The sequence below is a fragment of the Paraphaeosphaeria sporulosa genome (genome assembly GCF_001642045.1).
Source record: "Paraphaeosphaeria sporulosa strain AP3s5-JAC2a unplaced genomic scaffold CC84scaffold_1, whole genome shotgun sequence".
NCBI lineage: Eukaryota > Fungi > Ascomycota > Dothideomycetes > Pleosporales > Didymosphaeriaceae > Paraphaeosphaeria > Paraphaeosphaeria sporulosa.
The window spans coordinates 4635787-4654877 of NW_017253360.1; the positions used below are offsets into that span (position 1 = coordinate 4635787).

Consider the following 19091-nt stretch of genomic DNA (forward strand, 5'->3'; position numbering starts at 1 on the left):
AATGTGATGAGCAATGGCTAGTTTTTGCATAAAATTGCAGTGTAGCATCCGACGAGGTTCTAGAATCGTCACAGGCTTCAAGATATCAGAGTGCATCAGTGAAAGCGCCCCGACGACCGGTATGTTTATCCGAACGTCTCAGTGTCCCTGAAATGATGATCTGGACTATCCAAAATTCTAGATGCTATGTCAGTGTGAGCTTTCTGCCACGTCTGAAAGCCATCCATATTCAGATGTCCGTCCTGCATCCCGCGCCTTCCTCGTGTCATTGTTGAAGCTACGGCGAGTGTGCTCCAGATCTGTGATAGAATGCGGTATTGAACCTAGTTCATTGTATGCCATGCATTTTAGACACTTGAAACCTTTTTGGAGCCTTTTTGGAGCCTTTTTGGAAGAAGTACGAAAGTGGATGAATGTCTTGGAAAAATGAATATCAAGTTACACAACGATGCCGCAGTAGCAACACCGGTTTCACTGTTAATTTTGTATGACGGCCCGTTCCAGCCAAGTCTCTTCTCAATGCGCAAATATAAATACAGAACTCGAAGTGAATGTACACCACTGCAATCCATCCTACTTAGAAGGGGTATGAAAGGGCAAAGGGATCATCTCAAGATCTCAAAATCTTCAACCTCTCCGGCCGCCCTTTCTACCTCCCCGCCTTCCTCCCTTTCGGGATGCGCGTGTAGGCCTCTTGGCCGGTCTTTTGTTGTGCTTCCTCGCGGGCTTCTTAGCATGCTTCTTCGCAGGCTTCTTTGTGTGTTTCTTCGCAGGCTTCTTAGCAGGCTTCTTGGTTGGCTTCTTGGTCGGCGTTTTAGTGTGCGTTTTGGCAGGTGTCTTAGGCTTGGCCTTCGGCTTGAGAAGACATGCTTTGCCCTTAGCAGGCTTTGCCTTCTTACCAGTCACCTTCCTCCTAACTAGCTCCCACAGGTCCCGCGCAGCGTTTTTCGGCTTGGAAGATTCTGCTTCACAGTCGTCTTTGGCCTCCTTGAGCCGTCTGAATTGCCTTTGCAACCCAAGAGGGTGCTGCGCCACACCAACGAAATTCGGAGTTGCACCTGCTGTGGCAATAACACGTGCAGATCCAGGCCATTTCTCACTAGGAACTTCTATAGTTTAGCAAAGTGAAGATGTGTAAACAGAACTGCGGAACTTACTGTCAATTGGATATTCTAGCAGATTAGCCCCTTTACCTGTCGGCCTGTCGGCGAACACAGGGCGCTCAGGTCCATTAAGCGCCATGAGATTACTGAAATCTTCAGGATATCCGCCCTCTTTTGTCTTTGCAGCCTTGTGGCTCCTAAGATTACGAAGGGCTGCCGCAATTTGTTCCTTCGTAATGATCTTACCGTCCCGTGCGACAAAGTCCTGCAATACACCTTTCTTCTTCGTCATGCGCGCCTCAAGCTGGGATGGTGTGCCATCTTCCGTGATATTGAGGATAGGTATTGCAGTGGCCACCGTAAGAAGGCCGTATAGCACAATGGCTCTGAAGTTGAAGAACATTCTGACCTTACATAAGTCACCGATCAACGGCGGCTAGTTCAGAACGTAACTGGTTATAAAGAGTGACGAGAAGCGAATGTAAGGGATGAGCCGAGTATGGAAACGATTGTTAGTGAGAAGGCTCTGCTGCCAGTCAAGAGCGCCCAAACAACCTTATAAAGAACATTTTGCAGGCGATGGAACTCCGAAACATGCAACTGTGCACATTGCTTCTCTGGAAGCGCTGGACAATCGGGAATACCAGAAGTTGCATAGTTGAGTGCGGCACAGTCGGGGCGATCGTGGAGTTCCGGACATGCGAGGTGGTTTGAACTTCCGGCTCAGTACTGTCATGAGTTGTACATCAAGAGGCGTAGTTCCTTTGAAACTGAAACTTCGATACAATCTCAGCTTGTGAGACAGGCAGTGTCGTTTCTCCGTTGTTGCGTCTCCTTCGATAGCCACTGTCTGGCATCAGGCAAATTAGCCAACACCAAAACCCATTTTACTATCTTTCACTGTAGGTCAACCATGATATTCATTTTCGAATCTCGTGATGCTATGATTGTACGTGCAATTTTCGGCGAAAGCTCCACACGCTTCTAACTAGCATTCAGTACGACTCTATGGTCTATTGCCCGTTCCCCCCGTTCAGCTTTCTCCATTTCTTTGATTGCTTGCGCGATCATCCCTCTCGCCTCAATGTTCCGTATCTCTGCTTGTCTGGTGAGAAGTCCCTCTTTGTAGCGATTCCATAGCTCAAGAGTCCAGTCATCGTTCTCAGGGTCCTGCACGTCGGCCCACAAAACAGCTGCCGCACGAATAAACCACCAGCATCCAAGCCGTATCGTGTGAACAACACGAATTGGTGGGATCTGCGTATTCTCCAGATAAAACGCGGAACTCATTGCGAGCTGTCCGTGTACCGAAAAATCCACTTCTCGGTCCCTGGGATCGCCCGTCAACTTGGCAAGAAACGCTTCTAGATTCTCATGTTGCCGGGCTTCCTCGGACGTTTTTTCGTAGTATCAAACTAATTCATCATTAATTATTTTCTTTCGCTGTCAAGATGCCAAATAGCGTAGCTTTTGAGGGCTAGACTCTACTTACTTGTGACTTGTGTACAATCAGACACCGTGTATCCGAAAGTTGGTAAATCTGTCCATACCTTGGCTCCCCCGTCCATCAATGGCTTCCCGGTCTTTGTATCATTGAGTGAATGTTGTTTGAGCGCCATTACGAAGTCACAGAGCTTGTCTTGACGTTCTGGTGGTGTCCGCTGAGCAACCTCGAGCACAGAGCATGCCGTATGCCACAAGTGTGGCTCATCGTCTTCAAACATCGTAGCTGGGTCTAGTCTGCTGAAATACGGAATTGTGAGGGCGACAATTTTCTCGGCCACTGCGCTCGGATCCGCACTGGGGTCCTGGAGGAGGGTGTGTATGATCTTGAACTCGGGCTTCTGCTCTAATTCTGCTCTAATTCTGCAAGAAATTGAGCTGACATTATTGGGGCCATCTTGGGTGGAGGGCCGAAGAAGGTACGGAGTGATGCGTAAGGAGTTATGACCAGCAGAATTGAAGTGGACCTTTAGATATTGATAGCAATTCAGAGTTGAGCACAATCGCCTCATTTAGGGTTTCAGACAATGCGGCGTAGTAAAGCAATCTGGGAAAAGTACACTAGTAAGCGAGTCTAGCTCACGTAATACGTTATTCAAGTATAGGCATATGTGTACCCTTAATCTAGTTGAGTGCGGCACAGTTATGGGTTCGGACATGCGAGGCGGTTCGGATTTCCGGTACAGTACTGTTAATGGTTGTATATGAAGAGGCGTGGTTCTTCTGCAGCTGTGAAACATCGATATCATCTGAGTTTGTGAGACAGCAAGTGGCGTTGCTCCGCCGTTACACTCCCTTCGATGGCCACCGTTTGGCATCCGGACAAGTAAGCGAAGCCACAACTCAATGTATCATCTGTTACTGCAGGTCGGCCACATTATTCGGTTCCGAACTTCACAAGATTTCATGCGTATGTGCTTTCATCGGCACGAGTCTCCACGCGCTTTTCAAGTGGTACGCAGTAAGATTCTATAAACTATTGGCTATTTCCCCGCTCAGCCTTCTCCATCTCTTCGATTGCTTGCTCAATCATCTTTCTCACCTCGTGGTTACGTATCTCCGCTTTTCTGGTGAGAAGCCCCTCTTTGTAGAAATTCCATAGCTCAAGAGACCAGTTATCGTTCTTAGGGTCTTGCACGTTGGCCCAAAGAGCAGCTGCAGCACGGATAAACCACCAACACCCAAGCCGTATAGTGTGAACAGCCCGACCTGGTGGGATCTGCGCAGTTTCCAGATAGAATGCTCTACTCATCGCGAGCTGTCCGCGATCCGATAAGTCCACTGTTCGGTCCCTTGGATCACCGGTCAACTTGGCAAGAAATGCTTCCAGATTCTCGTCTTGCTGGGCTTCCTCGGACGTTTTCTTGTCGTAGCCACCTAATTCATCATTGAATATTTTCTTTATCGTGTAGTTTCCAAGGGCTCGTGGGTACTTACTCATAAATTGTGTACAATCGGCAAATGTGTATCCAAAAGCTGGTAAATCTGTCCATACCTTGGCTCCCCCGTCCATCAATGGCTTCCCGGTCTTTGTATCATTGAGTGAATGTTGTTTGAGCGCCATTACGAAGTCACAGAGCTTGTCTTGACGTTCTGGTGGTGTTCGCTGAGCAACCTCAATCACGGAGCATGCCGTATGAAACAAATGCGGCTCATCGTCTTCCCACATTGAAGCTGAGTTTGGTCTGCTGAAATATGGAATCGTGAGCTCGACGATCTTCTCGGCCACTGCGCTCGGATCCGCATCGGGATCCAGGAAGAGGGTGTGTATGATCTTGAACTCGGGCTTCTGCTCTAATTGCGCAAGAAAAGAAGCCAGAATTGCTGGAGCCATCTTGGGTGGAGGGCCGAAGAAGGTACGGAGTGATGTGTGAGGAGTTACGACCAGCAGAATTAAAGCGGACCTTTGGATATTGATAGCAATTCGGAGTTGAGCACAATCGCCTTATTCGGGGTTTCAGACAATGCGGCGTAGCAAAGCAATCTGGGCAAAGTACACCAGTAAGCGAGTCCAGCTCACGTAATATGTCATTTAGTTACGGGCACATGTGTACCCTCAATCTAGTTGAGTAGATTGTTAATACGCGCCCATTACATGATGACACTGCACGACCAGTAATGGGAATTCTCACGTGATGTAACGTGTGACACTCACCGAAACGCCCACTATTTCAAGCAACCTACCTTTACATGTAAATAACTCAACACTACAACAAGATATAATATGGCATAATAGCTTAATTTAATCGCCTAATCTAGCTATAACTTCCTTGTATGATGTGCGCTTATTATGCTCTACCTCACCACACCTGCCATAATGGGGAATACCCCTGTTGCTAACACTTGTTCGCACACTCTTCTCCCGCCTCTCTGCCTCAACTAGTGCCTCAGCATCTCTGCGCTTAATTATCTCCCCTGCCTCTTGCTGTGATAGGGTCCCTCTATGCTGGATCCGCTTCTTTTTACGTGCTTTACGCCCAGAAGCAGCTTTATTTGCTGCTTGAAGCTTGTACTATTATCTCAGCTGCCATAAGCACTTGGGTATGAACCATTATTTCAGCTCCCTTTTGGAACTGCTGCACCATCTCACGGATTGATTCTGTTGATGAACTCCTGTATTCCCTCATCATTTTTAATATCAACGTTGATTGAGCTCCGATTTCAGCAGCGTTGCTTGGTGTTTTGGGTTGCTAGGGGGTAGGCCCTGGTGGAGGTGGTGATGGCGTACAAGGCTTTACTTCAAGTCTTGACAGCACCACCTCTGAGTCATCTGGAACTAAGCCTGTTGCTCGGAAGCTTGATTGGATATTACTAGATGAAAACGCCTTATCAAAAACCTGATTAAAAGCAGCTAGGAACGCTTTCTTGTCAATGTGAGTGATGTGACAGTTTGCTAAGACATCAATTTCCTTCTTGTACGCCTGCTTCCATGGGGCAAAACACCCCACATCAAGTGGCTGTAGGATGTGGGAGGTATGAGGAGGCATATAGAGGGTAATAATCTTATTCTACTCACACAGATCCTGGAAGGCAAGCGACTTGTGACTCTCATGACCATTAATAATTAGCAGCTGGTGGCTACCCACTCTCTGGGCTGTTGTATGCTGGATGAAGTGTTTCAGCCATTTAAGGCTAAGTTCGTTTATTGTCCAGCCGTTCTCGCTGACACTACTACGCCAGTCCTTTGGGTTGTGATACTAGGCCTGGTCGTGATGCTTTGCTTTGAAGATGAAGAAGAGTGGGACAACCCACCCCATAGCGTTGATCGCGGCAATTAACGTTGCCCACTCACGGTCGCCAGGCTGGACCTGCAATGGTTTAAGACGCCTCTCCAATGCAGTTACTACCCGAATAGACACTCCATTACCCATCTGGAAGCCAGTCTCATCAAAGTTGTAGGTATCTTCGTCTAGGATACCATACTTGGCTTTAACGTTGCGTACAAGGTTGAACCAGGGGCTGATAATAGCTGGGTTGCTGCACAGGACTCTCTGGTGATCACGCTGTCTAGTCACCTGAGACTTGATCTCTGGCTTCCGGCAGGTAAGCCTGTAAGCCCAGTTTTCTCCAACTAGACCACCACTTCGAGCAGCTAGCAGTTGATTGGCCATTTCACGTACATAGCTAAGCGTAGGGGCAAAGCCTTGCGCATTAAGCTTCTTTATGTATTGTATAATCATCTCCTCTTCAACTCTAGTAAGACGGGATGAGTTGGGATGGGAATCGCGTCGTGAGGTAGTTTTGGCGCGTCGGTCACGTAGGGTCCTTCGGGGAACGCTATAGATAGTAGCAGCACATCGATCGCTTAAAGTCGCGTTTGATTTCATTGCTTGGATAGCTAGGATTATCCTATCCTCACAAGGGAGCAATTCAAGATCAGGTTGTTGAGACAATGAGATGGAAGGTGTAATGAGAGGTGGTCTTGGCAGAAGTGGCCGGTTCGGTGGTGTCACACGTTAGCCGATCTGTGCCACATCTACAATTGTCACGATTTTTAGCCAACCCAGAGTCCCCGAACCTTACCAGCCAATCTCCACAACCACCACTCCCACGGCTCCGTCTTCCGAACAACTTGATCAATCGTCCAATAAGACCCCCAACTGCGTATTTAGTGCAAGATTTGTACTACCTCGCCAGACCCATCTTATCATCATCAAAGCTCAGTCAAACCTATTGACGTATATTCAAGAAGAAGACGAGTTGCCTCCTCGACACATGGATCGAATGCCGGTCAAGTTGATCGGCGCTTGAGGATACAAGCATTCTTAGCTGACGAGACGGTGTCAGGAGATGAGCGAGCGTGTGTACATGAGACAGCGTGCCTCGCAGCTTCCCAGGAACAAACTAAAACCCAAATGCCCTCACGCAAACCCGCATCCAGGCCACTTCAGCACTACGCCAAGGATACGCCTTTTATAGTGCCACACATATGCAAAAAAGTGTATAAACGTGTATCATACCACACCGCGCACCCAGCCTCAACTAAGCATGCATGCACCAACCGTACAAGCATGCAGAACGGGGGTATGCGCAAGACACGGATCCCACCACCTATATACAACCTTCCCACACGGCCCCAACAACAAACGCAACATCATCTCATCGCTCACGCCACAAGTCCCTTCCCCTCAATGATCCCTCTCGAGCTCTGCTGGCTACTCCGCTCAGCCTCGCTCGATGACTTGCCCTCGCTCACGCCGGAGCTGCCCGGGCCGAGTGTGAGCCCCGCGTGCGGCGCGTGCTTGATTTCCTTCCGCCCGTTCGCCTTGTAGTATAGAACGACGTCACCGCCGCCGCGCCAGATGTGTGCGCGGATGGAGGCGAGGGTCATAGTTGGGGCGAGGAGCTGTGTTACGCGTTAGCATACACTTTCACACTTCCGCATCGCAATGCATGTGAAATAAAGCAACTGACCTGATTCTGGCAGTAAAGCTCCAGATACTCCTCAGGCTTCAGCTGCGCATCCTCTTTCTCAGAGTCCTCCTTACTGGGCGCGGGTTCGATGCGCTCAGCGACGTACGACAGGATCTTGCGCGCGCGCAGCATGCGATTCGCGTTGAGGCGGTTGTTGCTTCGGTGCGAATTAGCATCACGAACTACTTTATCAGGGTGAGAGATCAGGGGTATGTACCCATCGGAAGAGATACTGGGGAGCAGAGCTTGGTAGGGCTCCAGTATGAAAGACACCTTGACGATGTCTTTGGGGGGGATTTGGTTCTGGGAGGGCTTGTCAGCGGGGGTTTTGTGGAAATGGTGGTAAGTGTAAAGCGTACGCGGAGGAGGACGTCGGCAAGCCAGACGGGAGCGCACTTTTCAATGAGATCAGCTTGCTGACCCAAAGAGCCGACCTTCCCTTCAAATAGATCAGCGACCCCACCACTGTCGGGACGATCCTCTTGAATGAGAATGGTCGTATTAGCAGGCGGTTTCAGGACGGGTGTCTCGTTTGGTAAACTGGGCGCTATCTGCGTCTCCAGCTTTTGAGTGCCTAGAATTGACTGCTCCTCATATGTCTGGCGAATCTTCTGTAGAGCTCCGAAGAAGCTATCCTCTATGACCTTTTCGTCGGTTTTAGTCGAGTGTGAGTCACTGTCTTCCGACTTCTCATCCGCAGCCGCTGGTTTCGGTGCCTCGGGCTTTTCTGAAGATGTGGCAAACTTTTTCATGTTGAGGGACATGCCAAATTTCTTGCCAAAAAGACCCTTGCTCTTTTTCTGCGTCTGGGGGTCCTCGGCTGGTGATTGAGGTACCGTTTCCTCTGACCCTTCTGTGGAACTGTTTTCTTTTTTGTTTCCATTGCCGTTTCCATTGGTAGTAGGCGTCCTGGAGAAGTAGTCCGACTGGTCCTGTGTAGAACTCCTCTGGGTGGCAGTCTTCTCCAGTTGAGAGCCCTCTTCCGTTGTAGGAGTCAGAAGGTGATTAAGATGGGAGCCTTTACCTGCGCTTGAGGGAGTAATACCCGGCGTAGCCTGGCCTATGTGCATACCAGGCGTTGTGGGAGGTAGGTGAAATCCGTTCTGAGGGCGAATAGTGGAGCCTGATGTAGGCCCTGACGTCGCGTCTTTCCATCCATTGAGATTACTGTCTGGCAGCTGAATGCTACTTGGTGGATTGGCTCGACTTGCTACGTTCGCAAGCAGAGTTTCTCTGAAAGTAGCATCGCGCTTAATCTCCTCGTCAACAAGGTTCGCGAAAAGGTACCGCAAGACCCATTTGCCAAGATTTACTGCACGTAGTCAGTACACGCCATGTGAATTGTCGTATGACATGCTTACTCCGCTGGTCTTCCCTGAAGTCAATGTTCTCTTCAAGGTCCAGTTCGTCGGCGTACATCTCGGCATCGAAGCAATAATTTTCCTCCAAAACACACGTCAAGCTTCCTATTCGTGTATCGACGGCGCACCAATGGGCAACAGTTTCGCGAGTGTTTACTTCCGGGACGACATCTTCCAAGTGACGTTTGCCAAACGATTTTATGGGAACGCACTGCGCTGGGGTTAGCAAAAGAAAATCCGGGGAGCACGGTACATACAGCGAGCAAGTCCCAGAGAATAACTTCTCCAGCAGTATCTAGGGTCAGCACTCTTCTTCTATCATTGAGCAGGTGGTGCTTGATCAGACCGTTCTGGCCTTCTATAGAAAAGTCAGGCAAATCTCTACAGGGAACAATGACGCCGTGATCAGGTGCCACCAAGACTTCGGCAGGCTTGCGCGCGCTGGTGACCGAATATAAGGTAGATGCATCAGAGTCCTTAGAAAACAGTTGCGGGAACGGCGCCGTGTTAGACATGCGCAGCAGAGCTTTGAATGGAATCTTTGGCGCGGCTCCATTCGTAGGAGGTGTCGACGCAGCAGGAGGGGATGGGTAGCGGGACCGTGTTGTGGCGATGCTGGACCTATGCATCTTGTAGGACTCCGGGAGCGCGATCTCAGCCGCAGTCTCTACGTCGTTCCACCGGTTGATGCTGGAGCTGGATGTTGCCGTCCACACCCAGTCACCAGCCGCGACCACCTTGTTGACACCCTCGTGCTCTTGCAACACTGCGACGGAAACGCCCTCGTCCATCTCAGGACAATTGCGGGTGTCGCTCTTTGCGACTATGCCCGAGCGATCGGCAGAGTAGAAGACTCTCAGCTGCGGGTCATCTGAGAAGAGCGACCATACGCTGTCGTTGTGCATGGTAAGCGTGTACATGCACCGGCCCGCTGTCATGGACCATACTTTGACAGTCTGATCTGACGAAGCCGTGAGGATCGTGTCGCCATCCTGGGTGATGAGGACGTCGCGCACATTGTCGGTATGTCCTACAAACTTGGTGACGCGCTTGCCGGTCCGGGCGTCCCATATGCGCACGATGCTCTCGGGCCCGCCACTTGCCACAATGGAGGGGCTGCATGCGAGGGCATAGACGGAGCCTTTGGCGATGTTCTCATCGTCGCCCACGGCGATCTGAAGCTTCTGGCCCGCGCCGTTCAGGTCCCACAGGCTGATTTTGTGATCAAGCCCGCCAGAAGCCACCCAGTTCTCGTGTAGCCCGGGCGAGGCGACGCGCTTGACGTAGTCGGTGTGGAGGCCAATCGTTTGCGGCGGCTGGATATCTGTAGCAGCGGGACGCCAGACCTTGACGGTGATGTCGGAAGAGGCAGAGACGAGGGCCTCGCTGCTCTGGGCGAGCACGAGGTCGTTGATCCAGTGGGTGTGGGCCTGGGCCTGCTGGCGGAACTGGGTGGGCGGCGGCTTGTAGTTGGGTGCGCTCGAGTCGGCGAAGGGGTCTCTGTCGTCGCTGTCGCGGCGATGGAGGTCGAGGTGCAGGTCCCAGGCGCATATCACGCCGTCACGGCCGCCCGAGTAACTGTGCCGCGTCAGTGGGATAATGACGCAGATGCCACGGAAGCTCACAGGATGGAGTTGGCTGGGTCGACGGCGAGGCCATTGACGCCCAGGCGGTGGCCTCCTGCCGAGTTCGCCAGCGGCAGCACTGCGGCGGGTGGTTAGCAGTGTCGAGGCACGACGCAGCCCCGGCTTGCGTCGAGGGCACGCAAGGGAGCACCCACCATAGGAGATGCGCTTCCGCGCGTTGCGCCCCATTTTGCGCGCGGATTACCGAGGGGACATGCGGTGCAGTGTGTGTGGATTCGGCGAGCGCCGTTCGCAGCAGATGGGCAGAGCGCAGCGGTGGCAGTGGCAGCGGTTGAGCCGGCGGGAGGATGTCGCGATGAATCGCAACGAGTCTGGCGCACACCCCATCCCTGCCCCAGTCCGCAGCTTCCCCAGTGAGTCGGTGCCGCTCCGGCAGGGCGCACAGTCCATCCGCACCCGCCCTCCAAACGGCTGTTTGGCGCGCTCCTCGTTGCAGGCCGACTGGTGCAGGCGGGCGCACAGTGCTGCGTCAACGCGCGTCCAGGGCACAGAAGACGTTGGCAAGCACCTCAAGCCCTGCCTCGGAAGCTTGTTCGGCCAGCCCGCAGCTGCCACTGCTCCGAGAACGTGGACCCCACGTTCCGCTGCACTCTGCGGGGTCGGGCACGCGCATGACCCAACAACCGCCGCGCTTATCACGCTGCGAAGGCGGCTGTACAGGGCGGCTGTGTTGATTTGTGGACATGTTTCTACACGCATACCGCATCCTTGGTATTCGGGCCCGCTGATGTGACCTGACGCTCGACTGACTGACTACACAAGCATGCCGCCCCACCGACGCCACCAATGCAAATCCCATGTCCTCTTCGTATGTCCAAATTACCCAAACGCGATCCAAACACGCCTTCCTAGTGCCCGCCATTGGCAGATGCTTGCAACCCCTCCAGCTCGTCTCTGCGCGTCCTGTACAGCTCTTGTGTCTCGCGCTCGCGCCTGCTAACAAACGACACCTCGTCGCGCAACCCTTCGAGCCGCCTTGCTACGGCCGCCTGCTCCGAGTACTGCATCGTCCTGACAGAGTCCAGCTCCATCTTCGCCTTCTCCAGCGCTAGCGACGCCTGTTTGATCTTGTCTCCAAGCAAAGCAGACCGCTTCATGTAACCGCCGTGGTGCGTGGACAGCTTCTTCTCGATCTTGTTTGCCTGCTGTGCTGTCTCGATGATCCTGTCCTGCGCGTTGTTGAATGTTTCCACCATCATCTGGTGCTCATCGACCTCGTCTTCTTCGTACCCGTCCAGTCCTGGCAGCGTAGATGATCCGTGCAAGTTGATCCACGCTGTGCCAAATTCCTCGTGGAACACCTTCTTGTCCTTTTCACTGTTCATCGACAGCTCCAGCGCGAATTCCATCTTGGCCGCCCTCAGAACTTCATCACTGAACTGTTCGAGGAGTTTCGCTGTTCCAGACACTTTGCCCCCACCAAATTTCTGCACGTCGTTTGCGATCAAGTGTGCCATTTCCGTCTCGACCTCGCGCTCAATCGGATCCGAAATCTCCAGCGCCCTCTTCAATAACGCATCAATGTCGACTGTGGATGGTCTCGGTAACGACCTCTGGACAACTTGTGTTTGACGAGCGAACTCTGCACGCTCCGCTGCTTCCTGGGCCTGTCTGTTCCGACGGTCACGCTCAGCAGCATCCTCTTCGCTAATTTCAATCTCCATGCTATCTTCCCGCTCTTCGGGCAACTCAAACTCCCAGCTAGTCTCCTTGGGCTTGGGCAAAGCTGCCAGTCTGCTTCGTAGGTCTGACTTCTTGGCGTTCTCGCGTAACTTCACGTCACGCGGTGTTTGCCCTACGAGCTGCATCCCATCCTCTTGGTTTAGATGGAAGTTGTCGCGAGGGGTTCGTATGGGCGTCGCTCCATGACCCTGCCGCGCAGGTGTAGCACCCGCTCCATTGGCTTGACGAAATGGCGTTGCCATTGGGTTCGGGGTTACAATCTGGTGCCGCGTCGCTGAGCCTGGCAACGCGGGAGTGCTGTCTTCAACGAGGTCTGGGTTATCTCCTCCCAACAGTGCTGACTGGGTTTCCGTCCTAAGTCGCGCATTTCGTACCTCGTTGGCGATAACATCCTCTTCCTTGGGCGCCATAGGTGTGCGGATTGGTGTGTTGCTCACGAGCGCAGAATAGCTGCCCACCAAACCTTCTGTAGCCATGTTGTCGCCGCCAACTCCTGTAATAGCCCTCTCTCCTGTCATTCCCATCTTGATGATGTCCTCCATTTCAGCATCGCCAACTTGGGGTGCTGGCAGTGCTAGAGCGCGACGCTTGCTGCTCTGTTCGGCTTCGCGAATCCTCTGATCCCGGGCTGCTTTTGCGTATGACGCTGCAAGACCTCCAGGTTTGTTCTCATCCTTTTTTCGCTTGTTGCCGCCTTCCTCCTGTTGCTCTGCTTTGCGCTTGTTTGCCAGTTGTTGTTTTCGTGGGTCGAAGGCCTCGCGCTGCTTCTCGTTGCGGTCGAGCTCATCAGTCGTGTCGTAGAATCCCGCCGGTACTTCGCGTTCGAGGGGTACATCGGCGTTGTAGTCGATATGGTTGCCCTTCTTCGCTGTGATCTTGATGTTAATCCCACTAGCTTTGAGCTCACGTCTTTTCTGAAGCAGCGCGATTCTCCTCGATTCCTCCAGTTGTCGTTCGCGAGCTTTCCGTTTGGCTTTCTTTCCGCTCACATTAGCCAGGCGCGCACGCGCCTCTGAGAGCATCTCCTTGTCTTCCTCGTCCATGTCGATCGCATCAGGGCGAGCTGGTCTGGCCTCGGCATACGCATCGACCTCTCCTGGTCGAAGCCGGCGGACATCCTCAGCCGTGGGAGCCGCAGACTCTCCACCTTCTGGTCCGGCCAAGCCCAAATCGCCGGATTCGCGTGACTCCTGCTCATCGAGGAGCTTCTGGTAGCGTTCGAGACATTGCGTTGCGGTCCTTCCAACAATCGGTGCGATCGTACGCCATTGTGTGGGGAGTAGCTTGGCCATCGTGAGCAGCTTCTCGTCGTCCTCGCGCGACCATTCGGTCTTCTTGATGCTCGGATCTAGCCATTCGTTCCATCGCGCCTTGCACTGCTTCGCCGTTTTCTTTGCGAGGAGGGAGGCACAGCGCGCCCACTGGTTCAGGCCATACTTCGAGATGGCGGCCTTGAGGACCTCATCTTCGACGTTCGACCACTGTCCCACCTTGGTGACAACCATCTTGGCCCCTGGCTACCCTGTAATAGCTTGTCTAAGTTTGCCAGTATTTGGAATCCGGGTTGGAGGCGTGGCGGCGTACGGCGGGTTGGAGTACCAGTGAAGTTCGTGGTTGTCGCGCGCTGCAAGACTGTCGCGCAGAAGTTCGGGAAAAGGCACTAGCGCGGCGACGCTCTTGCTTATGTAACACAGGCTGAGGCGAAAGCACAAGATATCACAGGTACGTCACGGGAGATACTCACTTTCGAAGCTCGCAGAGAAATACATTGCACTAGATTCATCACCGCATCATTCCAACGGCTCACGGGTTGTTGCGCACTATAGTTGACATCACCTCTCAACCTCTCAACTGAGGTTTTCAATTGCTCAGAATCGGCCACTCAAACGATTTCTTTGCGATCCAATACTTTTATCATTTTGTAGCAACTATTAACTTGGAATGCCTGTCTTACATCAGGTAGTCCGGCGAGCCGTCGCGGCAGCCCGGTCTCATTCTATCAACAGCACCATCGCATCCTCACAGTTAGCGCCATCCCGGCAAATCGCATCAACAGTTGTTACAGGACCCCAGAAAGATACAAAAGCTACAACAGATTCTTCGGTCAGTACTCCAGAGCGGTATCCTATACATGACGTGGCTCAATATCTTCGTCGACCGAGCTCCTTTTCCTCCGCACTCAGGTTAACACCTACCAGGACCAGCCCACCAAAACTGATGAGCAGAAGACGAAGCCCAAGAAAACGCAAGCAGAACTGGATAAAGAATTGCAGCTTAAAATGCAGGGTCTATCAGGGGACGGCGGAGAATCGGGTGTGGAGTACGAGGACGGCCAGCCTGTTTCTATGAAGAGAAGTGTCAAAGACAATATGTTCCGATACATATAATTGACGAAAACCTGGTCCAGCCCGGATCTGTACGCATCCGAGGAAATCTCCCCCCCACGTATCTTTACGGTCTCTTCTGCTCTCCTGACCCATCTCTCTCCTTGACGGCCTCGTTCTCGAAGTCCAGCCCCGCGTTCTTCCTTACGATCCCGAATACACTATGGCTGTCCAGCTTCCTTTCCCTTTCGTCTCCAAATGCTTTCGCCTCCTCCATCGCCCCCATGCTCAACTCACCGATTTCCAACCTCACGCCTTGCTCCTTTGCTATTCCCAACCCGATCCCCACATCTTTGATCGCCAGCTCCAGCGCGCTGTTCGGCGCCTGTCCTGTAGCAGGCATATAGCTTCCCGAAGTAAGTCGCTTAGACGTGTTGGCCGCGTAGGCGCCGAAGTTAGCTTCGATGAGCGACTCTAGGACGGGCGCTGATAGTCCGGATTTTTCGGCAAGAACGTGGGCTTCCGAGAGGAGGTACATGAGGCCTGCACCAATGAAGTTGCTGGTCGATTTCAAGAGGAGAGCTTTCGAGGGTTCTTCGCCGACGCGGATGACGCCACGGGCGATGACCCCGTGGAGGTAGGGTGCAAGGATTTCGATCGCTTGAGAGGGTCCAGCGACAGCGACGAGGAGCTGGCCTGTGCGGGCAGTTGGCGGTGGGCCGAAGACCGGGGCAGCGACGAAAGAGCAGTCGTGGGATGCGAGTTCAGTTGCCAGAGCGGCTGTTGTATTGGGGTGAACCGTCGTTGTGTCTACGAGGATTTTGCCTCTCAGCGAATTGGTGGATACGAATGATTTAATTACAGTCGTAAGGACGTCATCGTTCGTTACCTACGATACATGGACATATTAATAATTCTGCCGAGCCGTTTGTGAGGGCACGAGAGTGGACTTGCCGATATGAAGATCACATCACATGCCCGGACCAGTTCCTTGATGTCCTGACATGGTATACCTCCAAGTTCCTTGAGCGGATCGCCTTTAGAAATGTTTCGATTCGCGAAGTGGAGAGCAGTTAAATTTTGCTCTGTGAGATGTTTCTGAAGGTTACAGGCCATGGCAAGTCCCATTGACCCCAGGCCAAACCATCCTAATCGAGGCGGGCTTGTCGACGACATGGTGGGTGGTCAATGTGTAGATACTCGGTATTTCAGGAACAACAGCAGCTGATACTGTCAACAAGATGGAGGCACGGATGTATCGAACGGATAGACCCGGCTAGAGCCGCTTAGCGTCCCGTTAGTAGGAGGAGGGAACAATCGCGGAAGCGGAGTTTCAAAGTTGAAGTGATTGACAATGAGGCACACGTCTGCTATCTGGAAGGATTGCTGTGGGTCCCACACTAGCCAGTAATAGATTTGGCCCTTAGCAGATTCTTTCAGTTGGCTCGCGCCAGGGCACTCCTAGAATCTCGAAGATCTTCCTCTCGTCCCTGCCCTCGATCAAAGTTCCTTCGTTCAGCTTCTCTCCATGCCTTCCTCTAATGACATTCTTGTACAGCCCTCTCTGATTGAGGCGCATACCTTTTTTGCTTGCTAAGAGCCTTATGCTCCGGTTGAAGATGTCATTGCCTGTGAAGTAAAGCAGGGCTGCTCCCATCTCTTCCTCTGGCACTAGAAGGAGATCCAACCGGCGCCATGTAGTCGACAACGGCAGGCAAGACACACCGTGCCATTTACTACTGGAAGAAGTAGCGAGCTTGACCTTCAGGAAACCTGTCTTGAGCAGTCGAGGAACAAGCGTGTGAAAGACCACATCTCGCAGAGTTGATACTGTCGCACCGGGCTTGGTAATGATGATGTCGATATCGCCAGAGTCTTTTGCACCGCGGCGGTAAGAACCCATGACAGTGGCTTGAAATCCAAGGTCGATCAGTTGCAGAGCGTTCCTGACATGGTCACCGTGCGCCTTGACTTCAGCTCGAGGTATCCTCGTTGCAAAGTCATGATAGTGCTCAATCCCGACCTTTTGCGCATCTGTGAGCTTCGCCTTCGCAAGCAAATCGTCGAGCGTGCGATGCCCGGCTTGTATCCACTTGTTGGCTTGTACCAGTCCGGCTCCGTAAACACCCAAAAACAGGCGGAGGATTTTGTCGGTTGGATCATCGCGGACGCTGTCCAATCTGCGCAGTCGATTCGTCAACACAATCTCCTCGATCTTGTCAGCGAGGCGAGACCCAATGAATGGGAGCGCCGCAGCCTCCTTCGCGGTGGAAATTTGGACATGTTGTTTCCGCAGTGTGGTGACAGCCTTCCTGTAGGCAAGTGTACGCCACTGATCCTGCGTCTGGTCGTAGTATTTTCCCATTTGCTCGAGCATTTCGATTGTCCGTGCATTAGGATTAGAAGTCGGGGAGGATGTTCCCATGGGGTTCATACATTGGAAGGTGTTCTGATTGACTCCGAATTTCTTGCGTGGTGCTACAGCGGCTGTCTGGCTCCTTGTACGTTTCGGACTTGGCAGTGATTTTTCTTCATCTGTACTAAACTCAAAGTCCATGCTTGCCGAAGAAGTGGGTCGCGACTCGCTCTCTTCTTCATCATCAAGTGGAAGATGCGCAACAGCTCTTGACTGTCGTATGGCTTGCGAGAGCTCGTCATTGAATTCCTCTGGAAGCTTCGCAGATTCCAAAATGGGTGATTCTGGGACTTGTACGAAACTATCCTTTACTATGTCCCCGCTGGAGGTTGGGAGGTCATCCTCATGCTGTTTCGCGGGAGTATCTTCGGGCTCCACTGAATCGGTCTTCTGAGACGAGTTGGCGGTCAGTTCTCGTCTTGAAGCTTTGATCACTAGTGAGTCTTGAGACTCTGGAGGTGTTGGCGTTGGTGCCTCGTTTGGACGCGGCGCCCCTTTGACCAGAAACCTTGTTTTCGAGGGATCGAGCAGTAGAGAGGACTGTATGCACTGTGGTATATATGGGTCGAACCTAACAACGACGACTTTGCCCTTCGGTTTGTTCAGCAGAGATCGCATCACTAAGCTCGTACTTACTGGCAAACCAGCCCTGCTCAGGTGACGTAGGAGTTGAGGGTATGTGTGTTTATCATCATCGAAGATAACGTGCGTTATATCGTCTCTCCATGTTTTCACCCAAGCAGCGCCTAATTGGATGATCTTATGTATTCGAAGGCGTCGCGCCATACTGATGTCATTGTTTGGGAAGAAATAGACAATTTTTTCTTTCAGCAGCTGTTTATGCTCTGGCTCAACGATGATATTGTAGGCAGCTTTTGCATTCGCGTTTTTGAGCTCGCGAGGGATCTCTCCCATACGCTTGTGGAAGGGTGTGAGATCCTTTGCGGCAATGTCTGACATGGACGCTGTCTTCTTCAGCTTTCCTTGAGGCGCACCATGCCTTTGTGTGAATGTCGTGACTGGGAAGCTCTGGGTAATTGATTCTGGTGCCGTGGAAGATCGCATCAAGCCAGGATCGCACTCACGTCCGACCGCACGGTACTTTGTCGTGTGCGCTTTGAATTCCTGCTGCCGCTCCGGGGGCGTAGGTCCCAGAAAACCACTCCCGCGGCGAATGGGCGGTGGCGGAGGCATTGGAGCAGAACCACCCAACAAACGCTCTGCGGCCAAGAGACCAGGGTCACGATAATCTTCATCGTCCTCGGAAAGATCCAACAGATCTTGCTGCTGAAAGTAAGCCACCTTCTCCTGCAAATACTTGTTGGCCATTGTGCGGGTGTTTGGATAGATGCAATCGTAGAGTATCGCTATAGGTTCAATGAGGTACTTTCCACTATACATGTATTCAAGGATGCCTCGCAGGCATCAGCCAGCAACGACTGTTGGTGAGTGTGGCACGAAGGCAGCAGCGCGTCGATGTCGCGCAGGCACGTGAACGCTTACATCAGGCCCACGTGCGGAAGGCTTGGCAGGCAGGCAAGCCACAACTTTCACCTGCAGTTAATACATAAGCTGGGCTAGGCTCTGTGTATCACCAACGCTAGTGCACTGCCACTGCTGCGCTTTCATTGAATTTCATTTCCACTCGACGTCGTGCATCCTCTCAGCCTAAAGTTACTTTCGAAGGCGCCACAGCGTGGCGTGACCGTTGATTAATTTTAGCTTTGGGCTAGCTAGCCAGCCAGTCTCGCTCTTGAAAGACTAACAGCACTCGAATCGAGCTCACAAGTCAACGTGGCTGGAGGTGCGCGCATACGAATGAAGCGCTCCATCCTATATTCTCTTTTCAAAGAGAGATGTTTCAATGTCTAAGAGTCGCCGTCGCTCACTGCAGCGTGCCGGCTCAATTACCCTACTTGTCTACTGTTGCACGCTATTGAAGCAGCAAAACGCAGGGATCGGGCCAGATTAATGTTAGCTCCGACCGAATGGGGACGATACGGAGCTATACAAACAACTTAACGCTGCCAGGGCACCAATTACAAATGGGCGCAAACGGAGCGCCTGCGCCTCGCCCTACCCTCTGAGGCGCAACAACGTGGTGGTTTCATCTATTAACTCATTTGTATATGAAGTCCAGG

The 19091-nt window shown here is 52.3% G+C and overlaps 8 protein-coding genes across 8 annotated transcripts; 1 reads left to right on the forward strand and 7 right to left on the reverse strand.

Moving 5' to 3' along the window:
• Nucleotides 1-627: 627 nt before the first annotated feature.
• Nucleotides 628-1506, reverse strand: CC84DRAFT_1212371 (uncharacterized protein; the record flags this gene model as incomplete). The annotated part of the gene is made up of 2 exons (XM_018182447.1): nt 628-1106; nt 1158-1506. The coding sequence occupies 2 exons, from the start codon at nt 1504-1506 to the stop codon at nt 628-630; spliced, it is 828 nt and encodes a 275-aa protein (XP_018043247.1).
• A 1975-nt stretch (nt 1507-3481) lies between these two features.
• CC84DRAFT_163932 (uncharacterized protein) lies at nt 3482-4681 on the reverse strand. Its single transcript, XM_018185436.1, has 2 exons — nt 4044-4681; nt 3482-3983 (listed from the first exon to the last, which is right to left on the reverse strand). The coding sequence occupies exons 1-2, from the start codon at nt 4438-4440 to the stop codon at nt 3583-3585; spliced, it is 798 nt and encodes a 265-aa protein (XP_018043248.1). The 5' UTR covers nt 4441-4681; the 3' UTR covers nt 3482-3582.
• Nucleotides 4682-6888: 2207 nt separating this feature from the next.
• Nucleotides 6889-11181, reverse strand: CC84DRAFT_1255052 (WD repeat protein-like protein). The gene is made up of 8 exons (XM_018184503.1): nt 10662-11181; nt 10507-10585; nt 9139-10459; nt 8882-9092; nt 7880-8832; nt 7738-7823; nt 7521-7677; nt 6889-7452 (listed from the first exon to the last, which is right to left on the reverse strand). The coding sequence occupies exons 1-8, from the start codon at nt 10693-10695 to the stop codon at nt 7213-7215; spliced, it is 3081 nt and encodes a 1026-aa protein (XP_018043249.1). The 5' UTR covers nt 10696-11181; the 3' UTR covers nt 6889-7212.
• On the reverse strand, nt 10499-11317 carry CC84DRAFT_165332 (uncharacterized protein). Its single transcript, XM_018185438.1, has 2 exons — nt 10662-11317; nt 10499-10585 (listed from the first exon to the last, which is right to left on the reverse strand). Exon 1 carries the CDS (start codon nt 11224-11226, stop codon nt 10708-10710), a length of 519 nt encoding a protein of 172 aa, XP_018043250.1. The 5' UTR covers nt 11227-11317; the 3' UTR covers nt 10499-10585; nt 10662-10707.
• Nucleotides 11221-13828, reverse strand: CC84DRAFT_1160141 (cell division control protein). The gene has a single exon (XM_018177421.1). It carries the CDS (start codon nt 13713-13715, stop codon nt 11376-11378), a length of 2340 nt encoding a protein of 779 aa, XP_018043251.1. The 5' UTR covers nt 13716-13828; the 3' UTR covers nt 11221-11375.
• Nucleotides 13829-14408: 580 nt separating this feature from the next.
• CC84DRAFT_1079342 (uncharacterized protein) lies at nt 14409-14597 on the forward strand (the record flags this gene model as incomplete). The annotated part of the gene is made up of 1 exon (XM_018173843.1): nt 14409-14597. A coding segment is annotated over one exon (189 nt), but the record flags the coding sequence as incomplete, so codon positions are not given.
• Nucleotides 14598-14610: 13 nt separating this feature from the next.
• CC84DRAFT_165094 (6-phosphogluconate dehydrogenase-like protein NAD-binding protein) lies at nt 14611-15833 on the reverse strand. Its single transcript, XM_018185437.1, has 2 exons — nt 15489-15833; nt 14611-15423 (listed from the first exon to the last, which is right to left on the reverse strand). The coding sequence occupies exons 1-2, from the start codon at nt 15708-15710 to the stop codon at nt 14662-14664; spliced, it is 984 nt and encodes a 327-aa protein (XP_018043253.1). The 5' UTR covers nt 15711-15833; the 3' UTR covers nt 14611-14661.
• A 124-nt stretch (nt 15834-15957) lies between these two features.
• On the reverse strand, nt 15958-18279 carry CC84DRAFT_1080790 (uncharacterized protein; the record flags this gene model as incomplete). Its single annotated transcript, XM_018173907.1, has 2 exons — nt 15958-17541; nt 17587-18279. The coding sequence occupies 2 exons, from the start codon at nt 18277-18279 to the stop codon at nt 15958-15960; spliced, it is 2277 nt and encodes a 758-aa protein (XP_018043254.1).
• Between the last annotated feature and the right edge of the window lie 812 nt (nt 18280-19091).

Excerpts from the sequence above, each read along its gene's own strand:
- CC84DRAFT_1255052 (XM_018184503.1), bottom strand. The coding sequence starts at position 10,695 with ATGGGGCGCAACGCGCGGAAGCGCATCTCCTATG. Across the intron at positions 10,460-10,506 it reads GACCCAGCCAACTCCATCCT|TTACTCGGGCGGCCGTGACG; the intron begins GTGAGCTTCCGT and ends GACGCGGCACAG. Across the intron at positions 7,824-7,879 it reads TTGCCGACGTCCTCCTCCGC|AACCAAATCCCCCCCAAAGA; the intron begins GTACGCTTTACA and ends AAGCCCTCCCAG.
- CC84DRAFT_165332 (XM_018185438.1), bottom strand. The coding sequence starts at position 11,226 with ATGCGTGTAGAAACATGTCCACAAATCAACACAGCCGCCCTGTACAGC.
- CC84DRAFT_163932 (XM_018185436.1), bottom strand. The coding sequence starts at position 4,440 with ATGGCTCCAGCAATTCTGGCTTCTTTTCTTGCGCAATTAGAGCAGAAG. Across the intron at positions 3,984-4,043 it reads CGATTGTACACAATTTATGA|GTGGCTACGACAAGAAAACG; the intron begins GTAAGTACCCAC and ends ATGATGAATTAG.
- CC84DRAFT_1160141 (XM_018177421.1), bottom strand. The coding sequence starts at position 13,715 with ATGGTTGTCACCAAGGTGGGACAGTGGTCGAACGTCGAAGATGAGGTC.
- CC84DRAFT_165094 (XM_018185437.1), bottom strand. The coding sequence starts at position 15,710 with ATGTCGTCGACAAGCCCGCCTCGATTAGGATGGTTTGGCCTGGGGTCA. Across the intron at positions 15,424-15,488 it reads GTGATGTGATCTTCATATCG|GTAACGAACGATGACGTCCT; the intron begins GCAAGTCCACTC and ends CATGTATCGTAG.